Source organism: Moschus berezovskii, chromosome 10 (genome assembly GCF_049115385.1).
Source record: "Moschus berezovskii isolate FMDL1 chromosome 10, NW_MosBer_1.0, whole genome shotgun sequence".
Taxonomy (NCBI): Eukaryota; Metazoa; Chordata; class Mammalia; order Artiodactyla; family Moschidae; genus Moschus; species Moschus berezovskii.
In genome coordinates this window covers 56243611-56270126 of record NC_142469.1, presented here as the reverse complement: position 1 = coordinate 56270126, position 26516 = coordinate 56243611, and the positions used below count along the sequence as shown (strand labels likewise).

Here is a 26516-nt window from a genome sequence, read left to right as displayed (position 1 = left end):
AAAGGTAGATGGTACTCTGGGGCTTATCTCTTGAAAAGACAGTCACTGTGCTCCACATGCAGAAAGAAGAGCTGAGTATTTGGTGACCAGAGGGCGGATTCTGAGAGACTTTTAGTGCACTCACAATCCCATTCTCCTTTTCTTCAGAGCCCTGGAGACTTAACTCTTTTCTACCCATTCTTCCTTGCAATCAGACAGGGCTATGTGACTATTTCTGGTCACCGGGATGTGCAAAACACATCTAAAGTGAAGAATTTAATTGCTGGTGCAAGAGCTTTGGTGTTCTCTTTCCCTGCCACAGTGAAGAGGCCAGGTGTTCAAATGACAGAGCCAGAACACAGTGAGTGAGGATGACAGTCACCAGTTGGCAAACAGTTGCTTCTGCAGATGGTCCAGACTCTCAGAGAACTTTGGATGAGAAAGAAATAAACTATTTTTTTTTCCTCAGTGCACCTGGATTTATTAAGTTAGAAATAAACTTTTATTGTGGTAAGTCATTGTTACTACAGCATAACCCAGCCTATTCTAATACATATGGGGATGCAGACGTTTTAGATATTTCTGCTTGAGTACTACTTCAAAAATGTATGAAAATGGCTTCAGGGAATTCCCTGGTGGTGCCATGGTGAGGACTCTACACTTTCACTGCTGAGGATGTGGGTTCAATCCCTGGGGACTAAGATCCCACAAGCCGTGTGGCACAGCCAATGTTTAATTAAATATCTCATATAAAATAATGGTTTTAAAATGGCCTCATGGGGTCCATGAATCTCTGAAATTATGTACAAAAATCTGGGGCATATATTTTTCTAAGAAAATATAAATGTCAATATTTCCCTTCCTAGCCCCTCTATTGCCATCAGCAGGAGTGCAGAAACGGCCCCAGAATTAAAGCCTTCCACTTCCTCCAACACTCACAGCTTCTCTTTGGGACTATCAGGACTAATATCATCCATCTTTTATCCCTAGAACATCCTTCATCCCATGGAACTTAATTCTCATATGGCTCTGTGGGTGATGGTGCTTGATTTTTCTCTGTATCACTTAACATTTGAAATATCTTTTCCTTAATTTTCACTCCTTAGAATGTCTATTTCCTCACTTTTTGGAGAGACTTCTATCTCCTGTGGTCAGTACTGTATCCCCAATGCCTACCACACAGCAGATATTTAATACTTATGAAGGATGGTCTATAACATTCAATATAATCTCAGAGAGCTTCATGTCCTAAAAACAGTTAAATGAAAAAAGGTAGACAAAATATTTCCTAATGAATTATTCTGCCTAAATAAACAGTTTGAGAAACACTTGAAAGGATGAAGACTTACCCTTGTTACATACTGCAGTCAAAATCAAAGAGGCCCATGAGATGTTTTATTTTGAAATAATAAATTTCTGAAATATGAAGGATATTTTAAATATAGCTAAGTAAGCTGATGCTGGGAGGGATTGGGGGCAAGAGGAGAAGGGGACGACAGAGAATGAGATGGCTGGATGGCATCACCGACTCGATGGACATGAGTTTGAGTGAACTGCAGGAGTTGGTGATGGACAGGGAGGCCTGGCGTGCTGTGATTCATGGGGTTGCAAAGAGTGGGATACGACTGAACGACTGAACTGAACTGCAGTAAGCTGATACAGTGTTGATACACAAAATATTCTGTCAATAATGTGCACTGAAAAGACACCAGGACCAGTCTTGAAACATAAATATGAATTTAATATTTATTTTGCATGTTCATATAGTAACATCAAAATAATGTTCCATAAAGTTACACAGCTATTTTCCAAAAACACTGTGGAAAAAGATAAAATAGTAAGAATGATATATAATCATTATTACTCAAAAATATAGTTATCTATCTTTTAAATAGATTTGAATTGATGCATTTCTACATGAACCAGAACATTTTAAATATCTAAAAATAATCTTTCTTAATGCAATAGATAATAAAGAATCACATTTATTGTACACATCTGGCTTAGCCTTATTTCTTCAGGTAACATGCAGACAAATTATGAGGATAAATTTAATAAAAGTAGGCAAAATACAATTTTATACCTCAAAAATAAGATGAAGTTGATACATTTCACAGCTTAATCCTCAGGAAATTTTATTCAGATGCCATATAAAATCATTGACTAAAGTCACACATGCGAACTAAGAGCTCTTAAATATATCATAGTAAATAGCTTTGTTGGCATATTTACAGTAAGAAAACAGGTATCACCTACTCTTAGAACTGACACCACTCTCCATGGCCATTCAAAACGGTGGCCTTTACATCAGTTTTAAAAACATTACATGACAAAATCTTAAATATAAACATACTTTGGTTATGTCAAAAATATTCACATAATTTATATACAGTCAAAAATTTATCATTTTAAATATGGACTAACGAGGGAAAACCGAGGTTATATATACACTGTAAGCCAGTTTCTAAATAAAGCTGAACTCTTGTCTTACTTCTTAAATTCATCTGGCCAAACACTACGGTAGTTGTTTTGAGGATTTGTAAACATTCTCACTGATTTGTACTATTTCCTGAGGTCATCTGGAAGCTACTGGTACTAAATTAGCTTCACAATTTAATACCCCTGCAAATGTGCTTTGGAAATACTCAAAATAAAAGCAAAAATTAAATAAAAAAAAATTTAAATGTAGATCCATGTGTAACTTAACATAATTTCTCTATTACAAAAGCTATTTTTAGTCAATTCTTAGATCTCAAAATTAAATTTATTCCATTACTAGCAGACCTGGAAAAGCAAAGCATTCATAAACTTCAGGCCATTAAAAAGAAAAAAAAAATCAGAATTAACTCATTTAACACTGTGGAAATGAAAATAAAAGTATATTATTACTTCTGGAATAATGTCTAAAATTTACACAGGCCTCATTTTAAAACATGTTATAATAGTGCCAGTCCAGTGCCTGACTCCTGGATGATGTTAAATAAAATATATACTTAATGAATAAACATAAAGTTAAGCATAAAAACTACTGTAGTACTTGAGTACTGAGTTAATATTCTAAAGGTACAATTTATCACTCAATGAAAAGTCACTCTTAACTGGTATTCAGAATAAAGTTTAATAGATCTCCTAATTAACAAATATAGCCACAGTTCATGAAAAATGAACTAGGCACTATCAATGAAAAAAGGAACTAGGCACTTTCCTTGATGCTTGTCCTCAGGGATTATTCACCATCTCTACTTAACTGTGTAATGGATAAGCCAAGAGGAAACAGAAAAGAATGCTCGTTTCTTCCCCTTCTTTCTTCTTTTCTTTCCTTTCTCTGTTTCTTTCCTTCTCTTTTTCATCTATCCATTTACCTATCAATGAAATAAGAAGCAGGTGACATCCAGTGAAATGTGCGTGCCTCTTAATGGTATCTTTTCTAGGAGAAAAATGGGGCAACTTAACATTTACATTTGGGCGAGTGACAATTACATCTTGGTAATTCTCATTACCAAGATGGCTGACTTGAATAAAGAGGTTTAACTAATAGTTTTCAAAAAAATTTCACTGCTCTGGTGCTGAACTCTTCAATGTTAATGGATTAAAGCTAAAGAGAAAACCTTTAAACACTGTTTACCTTTTACAGGATACAACCTGAGTTTACAGGTTAACTTATATAAAAATACATTTTTCCATCATTTCACTGTTAAAAATCAAGGAAGTCAATACTACCGAAATTTTGACAGCTTAAAAATAGAGTTTATGCAATGACTTTTTAAAGCTCTGAATTTCATATATTATCATCTTTAACACTAATCACAATTCCATTCATCCATATAGCAAAAGGCAGCACTAATAACCTTGATAATATTATATATACTTAAATATTAAGAAGGGTCAGCATCTTGGTTAAATATTTCCACACATTATCTATAGCCACTTCCTTAACAAGAGGAGAATGAGCTAGGACCAGGCACTTATCCAGCACCTGCCTGTACTATCATTTGTGAGCATGAATGATGAGGACGCTTAAACCATGCAGTTATGTGTTTTGATTTAATAACGTAACACCAAAGTAGTCATTTTTTAAACATTTAAGCCTAAGGAATAGTAACATTTTCATGGCAAGTTTTGAAAGCTTAATAATTTATTTTCTAGGAGTAAGGGGAAATACCATCCTTTTGCTATTAATTATTTTAAAAGAAAATCAGAGATGCCAACTTAATGGTCCATAAAATAAAACTGAAGACAAAAAGTGATCTCAAAACCTCAAAATCATGATTAATATTTATTGCTCTACAGAACTAGAAAATGCATTATATTTTCCTGTTAAGTATAAGAATATAATTCTCTATTATTTACAAATATGATTTGGTAATTTACATTTCAAAAGTATCCTATGGTTCCATATGAATTAACAACTTCTATTTACCAATTCTGCATGTAACAGTTATCTATAAATACATTTTGATCTTGGTTAATCACCTGTAAATTATTCTCAACTCCATCATGAATAGGCTGAAAACAATATGTTGATAAAATATTTTAGTATTTTTCTAGTTCTCAAAACCTCAAAGCAATAAGCTAATCAATGTTATTTGTAAATCCATATTACTGAAGTTACAGTGATACTTTTTTATATGGTTGAGTCATATAAAAAATGATAAAGTCACTATGCCAATTGTGTAAGTATTATATTACAAAAAGGGCTTCTTTCCCTGATAGCTCAGCTGGTAAAGAATCCCTTGCAATGCAGGAGACCCTGGTTCAATTCCTGGGTCAGGGAGATCCCCTAGAGAAGGGTTAGGCTACCCACTCTGGTATTCTTGGGCTTCCCTGGTGGCTCAGACAGTAAATAAATCTACCTGCAATGCGAGAGACCTGGGTCCGATCCCTGGGTTGGGAAGATCCTCTGGAGAAGGGTATGGCAACCCACTCTAGTATTCTTGCCTGGAGAATACCTATGGACCGAGGGGCCTGGTGGGCTACAGTTCATGGGGTTCACAGAGAGTTAGACTCAACTGAGTGACTAAGCACAGCACAGCACATGTTATAGCAATGTTTCCCACACAGCTGGGTAAAATACCACTGAATAACCCTGAGATGATTTTAAGCGGAGTGCTACATGAGTGAACAATCTTTCTTTAATAGTTATACATTTATTTTAATACTTATTAGAAAAAACATAACTAGCTCATAAAATGTGGAATATGATCAAAATAAGACTATGGTTTAAAAAGGCTAAAAAATAAGGTTAAGGATAATAAACAATGGCATAGGAGATATATATACATACACACACATATATGTGTATATATATACATACATATATAGACACACACACACACACACACATGAAAACAGAAAAGTGGTATGTGACTCACATTTAGGAAACACTGTCTAAGGAATGATTTGACTTAGCCAGCATCATTTCTGAATGCCTGCAATAAGTCACATTATAAAGGAGTTGACTATTGTGAATTCTGTTATTTTTATCCAGAACAAATAAGTTTTTAAAAACATGTGTTTATGTTTATTTTAAGGATGTAAGTTTGAAAGCATTTAGTTTTTTTTACTTTGTTTCATTTTTGGCTGCACCCCACAAGGTATGCAGAATCTTAAGTTCCTTTACCCAGGGACCCAACCCTGCAGTGGAAGCTGAGTCTTAACCACTGAACCACTGGGGAAGTCCCTGAAACCATTTAGTAAATTTACTTTAAAAGGATTCACCAAAATGGTAACAATGTTCAGGAACATTTGCTGCTGCTGCTGCTAAGTCGCTTCAGTCGTGTCCGACTCTGTGCGACCCCATAGACGGCAGCCCACCAGGCTCCCCTGTCCCTGGGATTCTCCAGGCAAGAATACTGGAGTGGGTTGCCATTTCCTTCTCCAATGCATGCAAGTGAAAAGTGAAAGTGAAGTCGCTCAGTCGTGTCCTACTCTTCGCGACCCCATGGACTGCAGCCTACCAGACTCCTCCGTCCATGGGATTTTCCAGGCAACATTTGAGGGACATGCTATTCCTACAGAAAAGACTACAAAGGCACATTGCATATTGTGGTTAACACTGCAGCATTTAAATAAAAGTGACCTAAATAATCATCATCACTGCTAATTAACAAAGAGTTATAATATTCTTTCATAAAAAAGAAGGTATGCTTGTGCACTAAGTGCTCTTGATTCTGGAACCACCTGCACATAAGTGTCACTAACATGGACCCATTGGCTTGCTGCTTCGCTGTCAGGTTCTTTCAAACCTAACAAAACAAAAAGAAGTATAATTTTACAATAAGTATGTTCTGACTTTACATGAAAGTTATCGTTAACTATATGTATCTAACGTTAGACTTTATTGCGTAAGGCTGTTTGGGGTTAAACATCTTCTAAAATGAACTCTTTCAAAGCATTAATATTAAGAGCATTTAAATATCTAATAAAATACTAGATAGCCTTATTTAAGGAAAAGTGCATTTACACTAAGAGAGAAAGAAAGAAATACACAGATGACTGAAGCAAATTTTTAACTCCAGCTCTACTCTGAGGACCTGGTATATCTTCAAAAACTACTGATACTGTTAAATAAAATGCTATTCCACTGCAATACACGATGACTTAACACCTTGAAAAACTGGGTGCCATTTCACATGATGTGAAGGATACAGTTTTATGATATTTAAGATTATCTAGGTACTCTTTAAGGTATTTCTCACTTAAAGTGAATCCACATGAAGTATCCATTAAAAAACTTACTTCTTCCAGAAAAAGAATAAATTAATTTGTTTTTAAGATTAAAATAAACTTAGGGTGGCATACCAGGGACATTTTTCTTTCCAGTGATGTGTTCCAATAATTTCCTGGAGGGTGTTCTCACTTTCACATAAGCAGTGTAGTGACCTCCTCTCATTGAGCCGCTATGTTCCACTACGCCATAGAGACCATAGAGAACTTTACTTCCCACACTTACATTCTTTTAGACAAAGAAAAAAAAAAACACCTCAAATTAATTAGTAATATTTAGTAAAATCTTATTATAAGGAAAATTAAATCAAATGCACATACTACTTAAAATAAAAGCAATTAATACTACACTGGGGTACTAGACCATCTGTACTAGACTAGCAAAATGCAAAAACTTGACCTTTTCTGTTGCCTGAGCTGTCGGGAAAAAAGTGCTCACATGTGGGAATGCAAAAGGGTAGCTCTATTCAGACAAATTTCATGTTATTTAGCTAAGCTACACATGCATTACTCTTGGATTTATCAATCCCTTTTCTAGGACTCTATCTCATAGGTACCATGAGCAATATGTAAAAACACATGCACCAGACAAGTGATGGCAGGATTATTTGTAATACCAGAAAACTGTAGACTCAAAAGTGCATAAACTGAGGATGGCTTGAATAAACTATAATGCATCCATAGCATAAAGTATTATGCTGCCTGAAAAACGGAGTGCAGATTATCTCTAAACACTGCTATGAAATACTCTCTGGAATACAATGTTAATATGGTAAGAAAAAAAGGATACATCTTGTAAGCTATAATTATTAAAGAGGTGAGATATTATTTATATATAATAGATATATACTTGTTTATATTTTTTAAAATTATAGATGAATAAATAATAATTTGAAAACATGGTTATCTCTAAAAGAAGGAAAGAAACAGGTAGAACAGACATGGAGAAAACCTACACTTGTTTGAATTTACCTTGATTTATACATTTGACTCTAGAACTACATAAATACTTTATGTAATTATTAAACAACAACAACAACAAAATTTAAGTAACAATCCCTAAAAAAGAAAATTTAAAAATAAGCAAAGAACATCCAGTTGGTGGCATAATCACTCTGTGAGCAACCACAGGGGTCATGTCAAAAGAACCCAGGAGCCAACCTGAAGAGGCTCTCAGTGACCAACAATGGACCCACTAGACGTACTAGACTATGAATTAAAAGAAGACTGCAGTAAATTCAAACATATTCACTGTGTTAAAATCCATGAATTCATAATGATAAATTTACTGATCACAGTTTGAGAATGATAGTAAATTCATTATTCTGAAAACTGGCTTAAAAGGGGAATGGGGAAAGAACTGAGCATTTATCCTGCCTTTTCTAAAAGAACTATAATGTAAAATAACTAAAGAGATGAAAGGAATTTCCCTTTATATAAAATTATTCCAGTAATTAAATGAAGAAAGAGTAACAGGATACCCTATTCTGTAACTGTTCATGAACTCATTGAGCAACACTGGTTGCTAACATCACAGAAAAGCAACTGGCATTATGTGCCACCTGATGAAAGAACAGAACGCTCCCTATGAAACAGCCTTATCAGGGGTTGGGGTGGGAGTGGGGGCGTGGGGTGAGGATCTATTCAAGCTTCTCTTGATCCAACTACCTATGTAGGAAATCAAGAGGATAAAGGAATAATCATCAAAATCTAAACTCTACGTAACTACCAGAAAGATGATCCAGTTTCTTCAACAAATAAATTGCAAGGAGCAGAGATGGGAGAGGGAAACCATATATTGAGAGGTATTTTTCAATCATGACATGTAGTCCTTACTTGGATATTAATTCATTTCAAGAATTTATTAGACAATTGGAAATATGTATGCTAGAAGATAGAAAGTGGAAGTGAAGTCCCTCAGTCATATCCGACTCTTTGCAACCCCATGGACTGTAGGCTGCCTCTGTCTATGGGATTTTCCAGGCAAGCATACTGGAGTGGATTGCCATTTCGTTCTCCAGGAGTCTTCCAGACCCAGGGATTGAACCTGGGTCTCCTGCACTGCAGGCAGACACTTTACCATCTGAGCCACTAGGGAAGCCCAGAAGATATAAAAAGTAATGTTAATTCTTTTAGCGTGAAAGTGGTATTGTGGTTATGTTTAAAAGGGGGGGCGGTAATTCTTATCTTTTAGAGACACACAGAGGCAAAGATTTATGAATGAAAGGATACCTGATACTTGCTTCAAAATAATGTGAGAAAAAAATTAATATAAAAGGAAGAGGTAGGTGAGTATGTGGATGGGGCGGGACTGGTCATATATGTAGGGTCTGGGGGCGAGAGGTTCATTTGTACTGTTCTCTTTGGTGTTGGAAATTCTCCAAAATAGGTACTTTTAAAAAATATGTTTTTGTAGGGTTAATACACTGCTTGCTAGACATTTTGTTTGCGCCATTATCAAATTCTATGAATATATCAGACTCTATGAATACTGAATGTAAACAACTGGCAGAAAGTGATGGTATTCCACAGCAGATGAACTGGATTCACTGAAAAACTGCATTTAAGATATTTTTGTCTTGATTGATCAATGTATTGAAATTATTAAGTTCAATAAGTTTATGTACCACAAAACCTAGACTGCTAACCAGAAATGGCGAGCAGGACAATATGTGAGTTACCCCAAAACTGTGAGGTTTCCACACGGAAAGCAAAGTCATCAATTTCACCTACAGTTAGTTCTCATATATAAGCACAAGCAATTATAAACCAGCTTGCTTTCTATGTCTGATTATTAAAGTATTAGTAATTTTAAGTTTGTACTCAGTTGACAAGTATACTAGTCTCAGTTACGTACATGAAATGGCATGAAAGACAATGCACTAGTACATTGGTTTACAAAAGAAAACTCTTCAAATGCTAAAACTACTGCCAATTAAGGGCTTCCCTGGTGGCTCAGAGGTTAAAGCGTCTGCCTCCAATGCGGGAGACCCAGGTTCAATCTCTTGGTCGGGAAGATCCCCTGGAGAAGGAAACGGTAACCCACTCCAGTATTCTTGCCTGGAGAATCCCATGGACGGAGAAGCCTGGTAGGCTACAGTCCACGGGGTCGCATAGAGTTGGACACGACTGAGTGACGGAACGGAACAGAACTGCCAATTAAGCACATCATTCACAAGGAACAGGAGAGGGCACAAAATCTGCTTATTTCTCTCAGCAACTATCTGACTCTAGCAGCATTTATAAGCAGCTTTGATTATGAACATCATGCCTCACTTATGCTTTATGCATCTTTTCAACTTATTCTGTTTCCCAAAGGACAAAAGTCATATTCAGTGTGTTAAATGTTGGATGGAAGAAGAAAGGGAGGAAGGGGACAAGAAAGACAGAGGGTAGGAGGAAGGGAGAAAGACATGGTCTAATAAACAATACATAGGACATTCTAAAGCATATTATTTGTAAGACAATTAAATATCTTAATAATATACTATACCTTACAAGTAGCAGAACAGAATGGTGCTAAGTCAAGCATAAGTGGAAAATCTACATGTCTGTTTACTTTGCGAAGACTCAAACCAGCCTCAAAAAAAAAAAAAAATTTATAACAAACTTAACTTATAGATCATTGGGTTTGTTAATTTTAATTAAAACCAAAAGAGAAATCCAAAAAGTTTGTTTCTTCATAGTTATTAAAACATCAACAATTCAAAACTGATATATAACTAAGTTCTCAATTAGGTTTCATAAACTTATTGCAAAGATCATTCATTTACATGAGTATTTTTACCCCAGACAACATGAAAATAATTACTTTCACTGTGCATTTCAACACTGAAAAATAAACTCAATGTGATTAAAGCTAAGCTATTGACACATATGCTACCTAAAAATGTACTCAACTGAAGAGTCAGGAGCCTGGTGTTACAGGCCTGACTCAATAACTGGTTAACAGTTAACTTGACTCTAGACAACCTTATCTAGATCAAGGCAGAAAATGGGTATAAATGGGTTAGATTAGGTCATTTTCAGTTCTAAAATTCAGTGATATTCATTCATTAAAAAGAAAGAAGCCTAAACACTCAAATCATTTTATCAATAAAAGTAAACATTACATACTATATAAATCAAAATGAATCTTCATGTTGATTAAGAAACTCTACTTCTTTCTCTATTTTTAGTATCCAAAGGCAGGCCTTGAAAAATAGATATTTGCATTAAGTAATAATAAAAATTTCCTGACAGACCATCAAATACGTTGGCTAGGAAACTAAAATATAAAAATAGACTCTTTTTAGAATAAGAAGATACTTGAATCTGAGATGTTTGGGTAGACAAAATAAATACAGATGCAACCTTTCATGAAAAGCTTTCATGACTTACTTCAATAACTGGTCTTTTTATTTGCATAATCACATAACACTATTTGTTAATCACATAACACTTACTACAGATCTTTGCCTATTTCTTGTCTTTCTTTAAAGAAAAAAAACCAACTTATTTTTTGACCAAAATATTGCCAGTGATTTGTATTTTCAAGTAGTCTTTAGGAGTCTTAACCTGATATCAGACATGAAATTATGAAGTCATATATCAGTAAAAATTAATCTGTATTCAATTTGTTTGCCTCCTTTTTTTCTTATCAGGTGACATCTATAAAGCAGCTGATAGCAGCAATGTCTGAGATCATGTCAGGCTTATGTGTCCTCCCCAAACAGTACTTTGCTCTTGAAAAATTACCCCTTAACAAGAAGAGACTTTTAGCAACACTGTTATAATCTTTGCCATTTTGGACAGGCTAAAAGAGGAATCTCACTGTCATTGTATTTTACATTTGTTTTGCTAGAAAGAATGGAACTTCCTTTCACATTTTCTTGGAATTTTTTACTTCTTCTATGAACTGTCAATTCATGTTCCTTACCATTTTACTATTGGAGTCTTGATCTTTTTCTTATTGATCTTTAAGAGCTCTTTATTTATTTTCAATATTAATCACTTACAATATTTATGACAAAGAGCTCTATCTTGTTGACAGATCTCAGGTACTGTGGATTTATCTAATAGAACTCTAAAATTAGTATGGGGAAATAGGTTTTCAGGGACACAGGAAAGCTAGAAGCAGAGACACTGCTTAGAGATTCTGATCCCTCTATTTCACAGTTCCAGGGAATGAGAATGTGGCTTTGCAGACATTACATCTAGCCTGAGATCAAGAAGGGACCTAGATGTCTATAAAAATTTCCCTGTAAGGGCATGAATTCTTTCTGTAGGTTGTTCCTTAAAGGGATGCAAGTACCAAATATAAAATAACCGTGGTATATCATTCTCAAATCCGGCATGACCCTAGCAAGTTCACACCAAGTCCCTGCAGATATACACCTTCCATTTAGCATTCTGATGTACTCTAATGAGACACAATACATCTGCTTCTGCTTTCCATAGCCATTTCCACAGAGTTTCTGTAATGTTGGCTATAGAAAATCAAGAACTTCATCTAATTTACATGGGTAGGGGTGGAGATACAAAGAAAAATCTCTTCCAGTCCATCTGTGGCCCACCTGAAATGTTGCAGATATATCATCAAAGCTTTCCATCTCTTGAGATTTATTTCAAAGGTTTTATATTTAGAAAATTGTTCACGCAAGGATCAGGTTAGTAATTTTCCTGAAGTTTTCTTCTAGTCTTTCAATAATGTTTCATACAATTTAAAAAATCTGTCTGAAAATAGTACTGATATCAACATAAATGGTCTAGAAGGAAGCTCTACATTTTTATTTCAAATACCTTTCTTAAGTCCTTTAGAGAATAACCTAGCCTCCTTCCCAACTGATTTGAGATTCATCCTGTATATAACAACAGACTTTAAATTGTACTCAAATTTACTGACAATTCTGACCACAGTATTTAATTACTAAAGTTTCTTCTGGAGAAACTTTAAAATCATTTTATCAAATGCAAAAAAAAAAAAAATAGAGCTAGGACATTAAAGTATAACCAACTGGAGAAAAACTTTTAAAAATAGGTTCTCTCCCACTAGAGTCTCAGAAAAATGAGGCCTGCCTTGTAGCCCTTTTTGTAATTAGTCCCAGCCAACCACACTCAGCCCAAGCACTCCTCTCCATTGGGATAAGACCTCAGAAAGCTATGTGTACCTAGTTATTTCCCTGCTTCTAAGGGTTCCTTAAAAATTCTATTTTCCACTGACACAAACCTACACACACATTCTCTCTCACAGACATACACCACTGAGGTTCCTACCATATCAGCTAAATCTTCAAATACTGTGAATTAGACAATCTTATTTAGAAAAGTCTTATAAGCTATCATGGCTGAAAGAGCAGTAAATCTCACAAGAAAATTTTTAAATTCAATAAATTATTGTCTAGTCCTTGACAGTACAAGACTTGTGTGTGTATGCTTAGTTCTCAGTTGTGTCCAGCTCTTTGCAACCCATGAACTGTAAACCTGCCAGACTCCTCTGTCTATGGAATTTTCTAGGCAAGAATACTGGAGGGGGCTGCCATTTCTTCCTCCAGGGATCTTCTTGACCCAAGGATCAAACCTGTGTCTCTTGCATCTCCTGCATTAGCAGGTGGATACCTTACCACTGCACCACCTGGGAAGCCTTACAAGACTACGGGCTCTGCAAAACATATGATGAAAATATGTAGAGTGCTACTAAAGAGAATTTACCTGATGAAATCTTTTAAGATGGAGAATCAGGATAGCTGGAACAGCAGAAATGAGCAATTGCTTCCTGGCATTAGTATAAACCCCTTCTGCTTTCTTTTCTGCATAAGATACAATATAATAAATTTATTGATAAATTACATCTTATACATTATTGCCCATATAGTATAGTAAACATTTAAATAGAAGCATTATACCACATTTTAAAATGTTAGAGAAGAAATTAGACTTCTGATTACTGGGAGCCTCAACTCAATCCTAAAACTCCAATAATATGAAAGGGATTTTTTTTTAAGGCACACACTTATAAGGACAAAGAATAGGGGAGGTAACACTTGCAACACAACTCTGGAAGCTAGAAAGCTGATAGACCAGAAGTGACTTACGTCAATGCCTTCCAAACACCACCAGAAACATACCTGTAGTTGAAAAAACTGGGTCATTACTCACTGCAGTGAGAGGAGATCACGTATCATGGGAACGATGGGATATTTCCATACAAGGTTGTTACATATGTAAAATAGATAGCCAATGGGAATTTGCTCTATGAAGCAGGGAATTCAACTTGGGGTTCTGTGACAATGTAGAGGGGTGGGATGGGGTGGGAGGGAGGTTTAAGAGGGAAGGGACATATGTATATCTATGTCTGATTCATGCTGATGTATGGCAGAAACCAATACAACATTATAAAGCAATTATCTTCTGATTAAAAATAAATTAATATAAAAATAAGAGGTTATTAGAAAAGACTTGTGATAGGATTTGAATATGGCCAATTGCATATTTAACTTGGATTAGTATAAGCTGGCATTTCTTCCTCTCCCATCTAGACATTCATTTTAATGTATTAATCATATTTTCATTCTGATACTTTGACATCTGGGACCTTGCAGACACTGGAATTAGCTTTTCCAGAGCTAGCTAATTCCTAGATGGTAAACAAATTAAGTGTGCCTTTCATATGTATTTCCAAAGCCCTTACCCAACCACCTCCTTTACTGGGCTCTGATACTCTAGGTCACTATTCACCTGCCCTACTCACACCAGAGACAGGTACCAGACCACTAGAGACAGCCCCTACAACTCAGAGCCCACAGCAATTATTCACTTCTAAACCTTCCTGCCTTGCTTCATCTATTCCTTCCCTCGGCAACCACAATAAAGGCGCTTGACTGCACTTTCCCTCTTGCTCCCTCTGTCTCCTGCCCAACCCTGGTGCTTCCCCTGGTGGTCCTGGGTGGCATGTCTTTGTGTGTCCCCTCCTCTTGGGAACTACACTTAAGTAATAAACTACCTTTTCAGTGGCAATCATCTCATCTGTTAGGCTCATTATACCTGAATAATAAAACCTACATTTTAAAACAGTCATTAAGAATCAGAATTTTTTCTTCATTTAATCAAGGCTAGAGGTACACCAAAAATTTCCTACTTGACAAATCAACCTTTTCTACTTTTCTCTTGTCAATAAAACATAGTATATAGCTAGCTTTATAATATACAATTACTTAAAATCTTCAAATTTTTATCTCATGATATGACTTTTGTGAAGGATATTAACCTCACTGGTGTTACAATTAAGTTTTACAGAAATTATTTCTGGAAAGACTTCAGATAGCCACTTCCCTGAAATAAGGTTATGTGGATTTGCATTTTCAAGGCAGAGATGGATACTTCCTGTTCTTCAATTTATTTGGACAAAATTCTATTGAAAATTTCCCCTGCCCAGTCAGTATCTTCAGGGCTAAGGTACAAACATGAATAAGACAATCCCTGACTCCAAGCAGCTAATGTATACTGACAGGTTCTTAGGTTGCTCCATGTGGGATCTATAACCCACTAGTCACTGATTATCAGATAATCCATGAATACTTAAAAAAAAAATTAAGCTAAATATTTACCTGCAGAAGTGGTTTCCTTTTGGTACTTCCGTTTCTTCTCAGTACAGTTCTCACACAGAAGCTTGTTATTCCCCATAAGCAATTCCATAGATGTAAACTGATAGAGACAAGACTGAACTGAACATTCTTTAGAAGTGGTTACATAGCTCTGAGAAAGGGTTTGAAAAGCATTTTGGGGACTCTGAGACATCATATGCTTGTCCTCTGAAAAACATAAATTGTTTGAAACACTTAGTGGCTGATTTTCTCTGTCAAAATCTCTAGCTCGAATTATAGTACTGCTCAAATGAAGTTCAGAAATAGCTCCAGCCACTCCCTCATCACCATGGTCGCCCTCCCTAGTGAGTGGTTCACTCTTGGACGGGTAGTGAGGGTGTCCATTTGTGTGCGTGTAGTGTCCGCTTCTGGATCTCAACAACAAAGTCTGTTTCGGAGCACTCTCAGACTCTGAAGCCTCGCTGTCAGCATCGACGCTACTTTCAGAAAGGCTGTCTTCTTTCTCACTGCCATCGGTGGGGCTTTCAGTCAGAGTCGACTCAGTGTTCATGATGCTTGCAAACAATGAAGCGTCTCTATTCACCTCAAGGCTTTCATTTTTCTGGTATATGACAGCAGCTTTATCTTCTCCAGACGATGATTTTCTTATACATTTTCTGCCATGAATTAGTTGATTCTGTAAGTTGATAGTGTTTTCAGAGAAAAGAATCTTGTGACCTTACTGAAAATAAATGCTAATAAGTCTTATTTAAACATTTCATAATTATTAAAATACTATTTCTAGTACCTCTGAAATGCATTTCCTAAATCTACCCAAACTACAATGAACAGTATGCTAACAAAAAGCTCTAATTTAAAAATAAACTTTTACACAAGGAACCAACTTAATGATAAAGGGGGAACAGGACTTTTGTGGAACAGTGCTATGTTGGAGGCTTTTAAAGTGTAAACCTCAGCACAATCTCTGTAGTTTTGCCCCTTAAAGGACTTTTGAACATAGTAAGTTAAATCTGGTAATACATCAATTTGCCAAGTTAGTATAAGTCATATCATGTAAAAAAGTTTTTTTTTTTTAACAAGGTGCAAATTCGAATGGATGTCTTTAAATTTATATGGCTTTATTCATCAATCACGTATGTCCCTGGTGAAACAGTGGGTCAGATAATGGTCATCAATTACTGATAACATCACAGGAAAAGAAATATCAAACATGATATGCACCTCCTCATGGAAATACATACCATCACTTGAAAAAGTTTTCTTGCAAAAATTAAACAATCAAACTTAAACCTATTTAGGCCTTTAGTTCTAACTGCCTTAGAGAGGAAACAAAGGGAACAGAGGCATCTCTTAAGAACATGTAGATGAATTACTGCATGCAAAACGAACTACCACAATATGCAAAATGAATTACTATTGACGTAGGAAGGTGAGACTGCTGAAAAAAAATGATCTCATGTCTTCAACAAATAAATTGCAAAGAAAAAAAAAAGGTGGAATCTGTGGATTAAAAGACATTTAAGAGATGTGGGAATCTATAGATCTTTTTAAGATCCTAAATTCAAATATGCTTGAAAAAGCAAAAACAAATACTTTATGAGACAATTACAGAAATTAAAATTATGACTAGACGTTTGTCCTATTAAGTTTTAAATATTTTTAGGTACAATAATGATACAATGGTTATTTCTTTAAAAAGCATCTTTTAGAGAAATACATTTAGATATATGTTGGGATTTATTTCAAAATAATCTAGGATGAGGAGGAGGAAAATGCGGGACACACAGATAAAACATGACTAGCTGTGAGATGACGACTGAGAAATGGGTACATGGGGGTTATTATACCTTTTTCTCTATTTTTGTATACTTTAAAAAATTTTTCTTACTAAAATGTTTCAAAAAGCAGGATGTTCCACAAATGCACATATCTTACCATATCTTTAGGTGAAGAATGCTTCCTGATGGCTCTGGGTTGATGAGTATTTTCTACAATAACAGTGCCACTGTATTGACCATTATCTGTCTCTTGTAAACTTCCATATTTACTTATTCGTCCCAAAAGTACAGGTTTTGAAACCTATATAGATAGCACGTACATAATACAAAATTTCTTTAGGAAATAAATTCTGAATATCATCTACTTTTTAATATTTGTAACACTTGAAATATAATTTCCTAAATGTTAATTCTCAAAATATAAAGCATAAGGGCTTAAATTCCTTGAGATTAGGAACTATATCATTCTTCACTCATACATATATAAACTCCAATATCAAATACACTGCATAAACTCAATTACTCTATATAAAGAGTAATGAATCTCAGATACCTGATAATATACTCAAAAATCTCTATGTTATGAATTTATAAATGTCCTTCACAAAAAGACTTTAAGGTTTTTCTCCTTACCCTTTCTTCTATTATAGGAAGTGAAATATCAATAAAAGGATCTTTCACTGTGGAGATCTTAAAAAGAAAACACATTGAGAACTTCAGTTAGAATTCTAATGCAGACAATGTAGTTTTGTAAAGTCTTAAAGAAATCAAACTTCCCAGGAAACTTAAAATCTTACGTTAAAAAGCATTCCTGGCAGAAATAGTAATTTAATTGGGTATAGCAACACATTTGTTGTTCAGTCACTCAGTCATATCCAACTCTTTGTGACCCCATGGCAACAAATATATGGTTAATCAAAATAAGATATTCCAAAGTTTCGTAAATGCAACACAGTTGAATTTTATAATACTGTTAATATGACTAATGTGGAATATTTAAAGTAACTTTTAAAATAAACTGTGTTTAATAAAACTGATTAACTGAGGATATAAGCATATTTTTGGTGAAATTGGGGCTATAACATAAATATGAAATGTTAAGAAAAAGCCAAGAGAAAAGCCAGAGAACTTGACTGTGTTTTGAAGACTCCTCAGGATAATTCTATTTTAAAAGATACTCTATAGTTTTGTGAAAAAATAAATCAACTTCTATGTTGAATACATTAGAAACCTAAGTGGAATTCACTATTGAACAATGTGGGGGTTAAGAATGCTGACCCCCATCCCACTGAACAGTCAAAAATTAGAGCATAACTTCACAGTTGGCGCTTTGTATCTGGGATTCTGCTACCTCAGATTCAACCAAATGTAGTCTGTGTAGGACTTTAGCAGTACTTATTGAAAAAATGTGTGTATAAGCGCGCCCTTGCAGTTCAAACCCATGCCATTCAAACCCATGCTGTTCAAGGTCAACCATAATATCATGATGACACATTCTGTGCTTCACTATGACAAGATTGAAGGAGAGATGATATATAATCCTGATTTTATAAGATTAGAGAGGAAAGGTACTCTACAATTTGGGATAGGAAGACAGATATAAAGACTCTCTCTTTCATGATAAAAATCTGACAGAAGTTTAAACCTATTATATGCCATACAGTTCCAGAAATGTTCCTTACCAAGCAATTGAAAAACTTGTAAAAATTTATACAGTCCTTAAGAAGCTGTTACAGTACAGATGACATTCAAAATGAAATTATCACTAAATTCAAAGATGAGTCAAGTCTGCTTTTTAAAAAAAAAATTCAACAAGTCATATAAACTTTTAAAGATCAGACTAAATTATGTTACTACACTGAATTATTTCTATTGGGATTACAATTTAGAGCAATGCATAATGATATTAATGGAGTTACTCTCTTCACAGAAGTTTCTTTTATTTTCAATCTAAATGAGTAGCTAGCACATAGGATCATACTAAAATAGGCTAAATGAACTTCACAGGTGTGTCAAGAGGAAAATTTAGATAACATTTACCTTAAAAAATTATACATTATGTTTATTTTCTAGCAGTGAAGGATATATTTTTAAAAGACTTTCAAAAACTACTATGTAGTCATCTGTCACAAATAAAAATGACTGCTGATGATTACATGTGAAAGAAAACAATAAAAACAATGTGACTATAATCTAGTCCGTGTTCAAGTAAATTCCAAAGTACCTACATTTGCACATTCTTCACACATGACCGTGCTAGTTAATTCACCAATAAAGATACGATCTATGAAGTTCATTTTCACACCTTCTCTTCCATATGCTGTAAAAATAATACTTTTAATGCAAACAACATATCAACCGTCAACCTAACAATGTAGAAGACATTTTTTTCTGTTGAATCAAAAGAAATCTGAATAATCTGGGACCATATATAATAATATATTTTACTATATGATGTTATAATTTTCTTTACAATTCTATAGAGAAAATGTGACTATCAACTACTGTAGTCTCAAATAAATAACAAACTGATTGTTCTTAAACTTTAAGAAGTAAAATAAGTAATCACCACTATTCATACCACACTCAACTGCTCCCACTAAACCCTTTAAAAAGCCTCTGTGCCTAACCTAGAGGTAGACACAGGGATGGGAAAAGAGATTATGATTTAGGGCTATAAATGCCAGGACCATAACTATGGAAACAACAGAGTAGTAAAAGACAAGTAAACACTGCAAAGCATAAAGAACTAACATGGAAATTAATAACTTAGCTATATATTTAACTCCTGTTACATAAAAATGTTAAAATTATTCTATTTATATTTATATATTACATATTTATATATTTATAAATAAAAGAAAATGATGCCTATGCTTTGATTAAAAATAATATGGAGTTGGCAGAGAACAGATGAAACATGAATCAAGTGTAATTTAAGCATGATTATGGGCACACAGGCACATGGGCTTCACACTATTCTAATGAAAGTTTGAAATTTCTCACAGTAAACCACGGGGGGAAATATATTTTAAAAAAATTTTAAAAACCTATTCACTCCCCTTTCAAATTTCTCTTCCATCCTTTTTGGATCTCCTGCCTCAAATTTCATGCAAACAATTGAAATCATTTTAAAACATTACTTGAAGCACTGACTGACAGAGCAGATTTTTATCTGGACATATGAAGAAATACCTATTAATTATAATGGTAACTATTTAGAAGTTATGTTTAACTAAATGTACAAGGGATTGAAAATAAGTAAGATTACAAAACTGAAAAGGAGTGAAAGAAAAAATGAACAGTTGTTCTAAACATGCACTAGATGGCACTATCTCAAAACAAAAGAACAGAGCATACTTATTGTTTAAAATCTTGAACCTTCAACTGCACATAAAGTTTTGTTATATACAAGCTTAATGTATTCATATTTGTTTATATAGACATGCTTTATATATAATGCTATAAAAAGTAGAATTATAAAAGAGAATAAATAAAATAATAAATAATACTTTTAAACATTTTCTAAAAATGAGTTACTACCTCAAGGAAGAATATATGTATAGGACACAGTAAATTGTTAATAACGTGGGATATAAACCTACATTTAAATACTGATCATTATAAACGATCAGCTTTGATCAGTTAGTTAATCATTGTTTCTGCCTCATATTTTGGCTGATGAAGAGTCAACACTAGGAGTAGACATGTATGCTTAACAGTATCCTCTTAAATAATGATTTTCTTGAAGGAATCTCTGGAACACTGAAGCATTTTATCTAGCTAAGACTAGACAATATCCATAAATCCACTATCTAATAAGCACACTTCAAATGAAAAATGACACAGTATGATAAAAGTGAACTTCCAAGTGAGGCTGCTACTTTCAACAACCTTTCAAATCTCCCACAGGATACTTCTCTTAAGTGCATCAGTCAAACTATATTGATATTAGTTTTTTTTTTAATTCACATGGATTCTAACATTTTCTTTCTATGACCCATTAGACTATCTTGCCACCACAGGAATAAGTAAACTCTCATTACTTCAGAGAATTAGTTCACATAATGTTCAGTTCCTCTCCCACTTCCCCGCTAAAAAGAAACATAATATTTTCTTCTAGAAAAAACTTTTAACAGTGAAACTGTCAACATACCTTTGACTTTTTTTCTAGTTTCATCATCAGCAGTTTTAGTAGTTGGGTTGTTGAATGCTTTTAGAATGCCAGCTTGTATTCGCTATAAAACAAAAAAATAAGAATTTCTTAAGAATCTATACTAGAATGTATTCTTTCAAAGCATTATTCTGTGTTCTGTGACTAGAATCTGGTTTCAGTGACAATCGACTCAAGCTTCATCCTCTTAACAAGAGGATTTTCAAACAGCAACATACACTGGATCTCAGTTCCCTAGTCTATAGATTAAAATGACTGAATTTTTAGAAAGTTAAATGTGTCCTTTACTCCAGTTCTAAAATTCCATGCATGAATAATTCTCTGTTGCCAGAGTCTCCCCCAAATAAGTCAAGGTTCCTACATACAGGTTCTCTTGTGTTTATTTTTCTCAGTCAACAAAAAGCAAGCAGCCTCGTCCCATTTTTTTTTACAGGTTTAGAATAAGTTTTCCTTTTTTCTTCTATCCCCCATCTCTCCCCATCTCTTGCTTCCTCCCTCCCTCTCCCCCACTCTGTCCCTAAGATGATTTACTCCTTAATCAGGACAAAAAGTAACAAGTAGACCATATGAAATTTCTTATCTAAGAAGAAAGTCGTAACACATAAGAAGCTATTAAACTGGTCACTATGACCTCCATATAGATTATTTTACATATATATATAGACACACACATGTATAAACACATATATATACATGACTCAAGTCCAGAATATTGTCCACAACAAGAAGACAACTCCAGAACTTAATTATTTTATTTGAATTTAGTTGTCAATGAAAATCATGTGTTCAAGTCATTAGCAGCTCTTAGTAAATGATAAGACTTAAGGTTCTACACCTCTTACATATGGTTTAGAAAAGACCTAAACTCACGAAAAACTCTCAGACTAAAATTACATATATTCCAAAAATAAAAATTTATTTAAGCTAATAAATTATCATCTTTTACACTAATTGTGGCCCTCTTAGTGGATAAATTTAATCTTCTCTAATTCACATTTTAACAGTGGGGTGAGGGGAAAGGTAGTAAGCAAAGTCATAATTACAGGTTTTCATATATGTGAAACCACTGTTTGACTTAGATTTCTTGATATGAAAATGATACATAAATCTTTTGTTAAAAAATTATCATGTCAAAGAGAAATTAAACCGAATTGGAATCTTCTCAGAGAGTAAGAAAACTATACGTCAGAATCCAAGATACTTTCCACTCTTCAGAAGAGCTTTATATATGTAAATCAATTGAAAAGAATTAAAAACAAATTAAGCAGCTAACATATATTTAGAAAAGGACATCAAACTGAACACAAGTATAAGGAAAGAGTTAAGAGGATAAAAGTAGAAATTGAAGAGAATAAATAAATGAATCAAAAGCTGATTTTCTGGGCAGCAGGGATAAATAAACCCACCAACTAATCTAAATCAAGACAAGCATGAAAAAAAAAGATAAGCATGAAAAGCATAACATCACATATAACAAAGATGGAGAATCACTACCTAAATGAAACATACTGCAAATAATCATGAGAGACCACTTTGTTCAACTCTTAGATAATTATATTTGAAACTTCAGGAAAAAAAAAACCAGATAATTTTCCAAAAAATTAGAAAAATTTCCAGATTTCAAGGAAGAAAAGAAATATCATTAAAGTCACTGAATTACATATTCCCTACACAAACCTCCAGGACCAAATAATTTCACAGAAGACTCCAGTAAACCTATGTCCCAGGGCACAGAAAAAGGTAAGCTATCAAATTATCTTCATGAAGCATAATACTGGTACCAAAAGCTGACAAGAGTGTACACACAGATATAATATCACCTAAAAAAATTCTCAATAAAACATCATCAACATAATAAAGCTGCACAATAAAAAAAACCAACAAAGACCAAGAGGCTTTTATTCTAGTAATACAGGGATATTAGGGAAATCTAATAACATTAATTAATATAAGCCATCATATACACTGAGAAAAAAATAAGATCAAATCCCTCGATATCCCATTCACTACTACTATTTACCACTGTATTAAAGTATATTTACTGATGTATTTGACAAAAAATAAATCTCAGAGACATAAAAGTATAAAAGAGAGAAAATTATTTGCAGATGACATGACTTTTTACTTCGAAAAGCCAGAGGAACTAAATGAAATAAAAAACTACTATAATAATGAGAATTTAATAGGGAGTATATAAACATAATGAAGTCAATCGCCTTCACACAAACAGAACTGTTATAAGATATAAAAGAAAATAAACTATAATAGCAACTGAAAATATAAAATAACTAGGAATAAACTAAACAAATGTGTAATATCTAAATGAGGAACACTACTGAAAGATACAAAAGAAAATTTGATCAAATGGAAAAGACACAGCATGTTCTTGGATAAGTCCTATCATTATGAACATTTCAATTCACCTTCCACCCAATTTATTTATTTAACGTAATTCCAGTGAAAATGGCAATAGTATATAGATTTTAGAGTATTCCTTTTCTTTTTTTTAATGTGAGAGGTTGAAGGGAGACAGGTTCTACCCAGATATGGATAAATAAATAAGAATAGCAATGAAAACTTGGGGGCAAGAGAGGAAAGTGTAGTAAGAGATGACTGACTAAATGCATTAAAATCTTCGTAACTGAAAGGTTAAATCTAGTACTTAAACATATAAGAAAACACAAACAAGGGCAAGTTGAGAAAAAACCCAAATAATATGAAAAATTAATATAATTAGAGTGCTACCAATTTAGTGGGGAAAACATACTATATAGTCTGGGTAACTATAGGATAGCCAAATGGGAAAAATGAAATATCACGGAACAGGGTAAATTTCAATAGATCAAGATTTAGATAAAAGTCAATCATAAAAGTACCAGAAGAAAACATGGGGAAATTCTTTTATAACCTTGAAGTAAAAAAGCCTTTTCAACTAAGACTCAATATGCAGAAGCCATAAAAAAATTAAAATTTTAAGATTTTTAAATTAAAAAACAAAAAATGTTTAACATTACATTAAAAAAATCTATTGCCACATTATAGGCAAAATCGTATCACAAATGATAAACTTGGTAACATATTTCCTCTCTAGTACACAAAAAGCTTTTAGAAATCAGCAAAGGATCAAAACCCAGTAGAAAAATGGGCAAAAAATTAAGAACAAATGAAAAGATATTGGGCTTTATTCAAAAAGAGAAAAACACACACTAAAATTACCCTGAGATACCATTTTATACCTATCAGATTGGCAAAAATTTGAAAGTTTGGTACAACAGTCTTTTGGTGAGGCTATGGAAAAACACTCTCCACATATGCTATGCTGCTGACAGAGTCAAAACTGTACGCCTGTGGAGGACCATTTGGTAACAGCTATCAAAATTACACATGCATGTATCATTTGACCCAGAAAGCGCACTTCTGTATTTATACAGACACACTTATAGACATGTGAAATAACACACATACATTATTCATCAGAGCACTGTTCATGAAGCCAAAAACACTGGAAACAACATATAAGAGACAATCAATAAGGAAATGGTTAGAATTGGTTATAAAGGAACAGGTTTTTTTTTTTTTAAAAAGGAAACTTTTTATCTTCTGATATGGAAAGTTGCTACAATATGTTACCTCAAAAAGACAGGGTCATGTATTAGCATATGCCACTTTTTGAAAAATCTAGAGGAAAAATATACATATGTATACACACACACCACCAAATGAGAACATAAAGAAAGATAACAAAGTGGTTTACGGGTAACAGCAGGGGCATCATGTAAGAGAGTCAAAGGGAATTCCCAGGAGGACAGTTAGGAAGAATTTCAGAATGATGCTTACACATCTAATGTGGGAGGCAACCAATCTACACTGGGGCAGTGAGACTTACAGGTTGGACATATTGTTGACACCAAGATCCCTTCTGCCATTCTACCATGTTTTTCTCTGAGAACAGAGTGTACAGGGAATGAGCTGCTAATGTTACATCTCCCCTCCTTGCTCTGCTAGCTTGATCAGGACAGGATACAAGTTCAGTTCAGTTCAGTTCAAGAATTGTTCTGCTTGGGCCTATTCCTGAGAATCATGAAGTGGGCCATGATGAACTCAGAAGCAGAAAACACGGAGCAGTCTCCAACCTTTTGGAATGAGAACTAGTACCTGGTCTCTTCTAATCTCTGTCAATTGATCTTGACTTTGACAGGTGTGACTCAGAACACATTCAGGACCTTGCCTACCGACTTCCCCAGAAAGAGGCCTTGTAAATTGGGAAGCCAAAGCCAGACCATGTTCCAGAGATTCTCTCAACTCATCTTTTGGGAACCATCCAATAAAGGCAGTTAAGTTTGTGCTTGCTACCTAGTTTTATAAAACTAAACAATATATTGTTTAAGCATACAAAAGTAGCTCTCAAAACTATGGAATGGTTTCTGTAAAAGTAAAAATAGTGGTTACCTGTGCTGAGGAAGAAGTATTTGAAAAAAAGAAACAGGTAGCTTTTATGGTACTAATAATCTATTTTTTAACTCTGGGGGTAGTGGTAGGGTGGAGTACTAATAGTATTTATAGTATGCTTTAAACTATAGTTTTTAAACTATATTTGTACATGTTCTTTTACATGTACGATATGTTTTATAATTAGTTTTTAATATTCCTCCCCCAGTAATTATGAAAGTAAGTTCTATTTAACTAGCCTATGATCAGCACATTATATTTCCTAGAACTGCTCACTATTTTCTTTAAGTGTAGTTTGAAAGTTAATGCAAGATTCAAAAATTTAAATATATACAAAGTAGGATATAAAAGTAAACATACAACAATCCACACCATGTTACTCACTCCTAAAATATACTTACATGTGAAGGAAATTGAAATATGTGTCCCAGAAACTATTAAATTTTGAAATAATCTCCAATTCAGACCCAATGAACTTGAAAATTGATATAATTTTGATACTGTCTGAGGTAAACTTGATTTTTATACCTTGAAAAGAGAACACTGAACTAAAAGAAGCAAATTAGAATGGTGCAAATTCCATGCAAGAGAAATATTCAATGGACATAAATGAAAGATGCCAATAAATACCCATGTTCACCTATAAATATCATCTATAAATATACCTGTAAAAGTCTCTCCAGCAACTAAAGACCTCTAATTCAACTTACAAGTCTATAAATTTATTCTACAATTTGAACATTTTACTAATTCAGACATGACTTTTAATGAGCCTTTACCATACTCTGAAACATAAACTGTAATACCACTCTTTTTTAAAAGAGTAAA

At 34.0% G+C, this 26516-nt stretch overlaps 1 protein-coding gene across 5 annotated transcripts in view; it reads right to left on the bottom strand.

Annotated features, from left to right (window-relative positions):
• Positions 1-1718: 1718 nt before the first annotated feature.
• The window catches only part of USP45 (ubiquitin specific peptidase 45), a 62338-nt gene continuing 37540 nt past the window's right edge, over positions 1719-26516 (bottom strand). The window contains exons 10-18 of one of the 5 annotated variants that reach the window (XM_055433725.2): positions 21222-21303; positions 19294-19385; positions 17699-17755; positions 17223-17366; positions 15291-15963; positions 13396-13493; positions 10199-10285; positions 6781-6934; positions 1719-3341 (exon numbers count right to left, since the gene is read on the bottom strand). In XM_055433725.2, the coding sequence (XP_055289700.2) occupies positions 3223-3341; positions 6781-6934; positions 10199-10285; positions 13396-13493; positions 15291-15963; positions 17223-17366; positions 17699-17755; positions 19294-19385; positions 21222-21303 (1506 nt within the window). In that variant the 3' untranslated portion in view covers positions 1719-3222. Of the gene's footprint in view, positions 6225-6780; positions 6935-10198; positions 10286-13395; positions 13494-15290; positions 15964-17222; positions 17367-17698; positions 17756-19293; positions 19386-21221; positions 21304-26516 lie in introns of all 5 variants that reach the window. The other 4 variants (XM_055433724.2, XM_088840694.1, XM_055433727.2 and 1 more) reach the window with 4 other exon arrangements.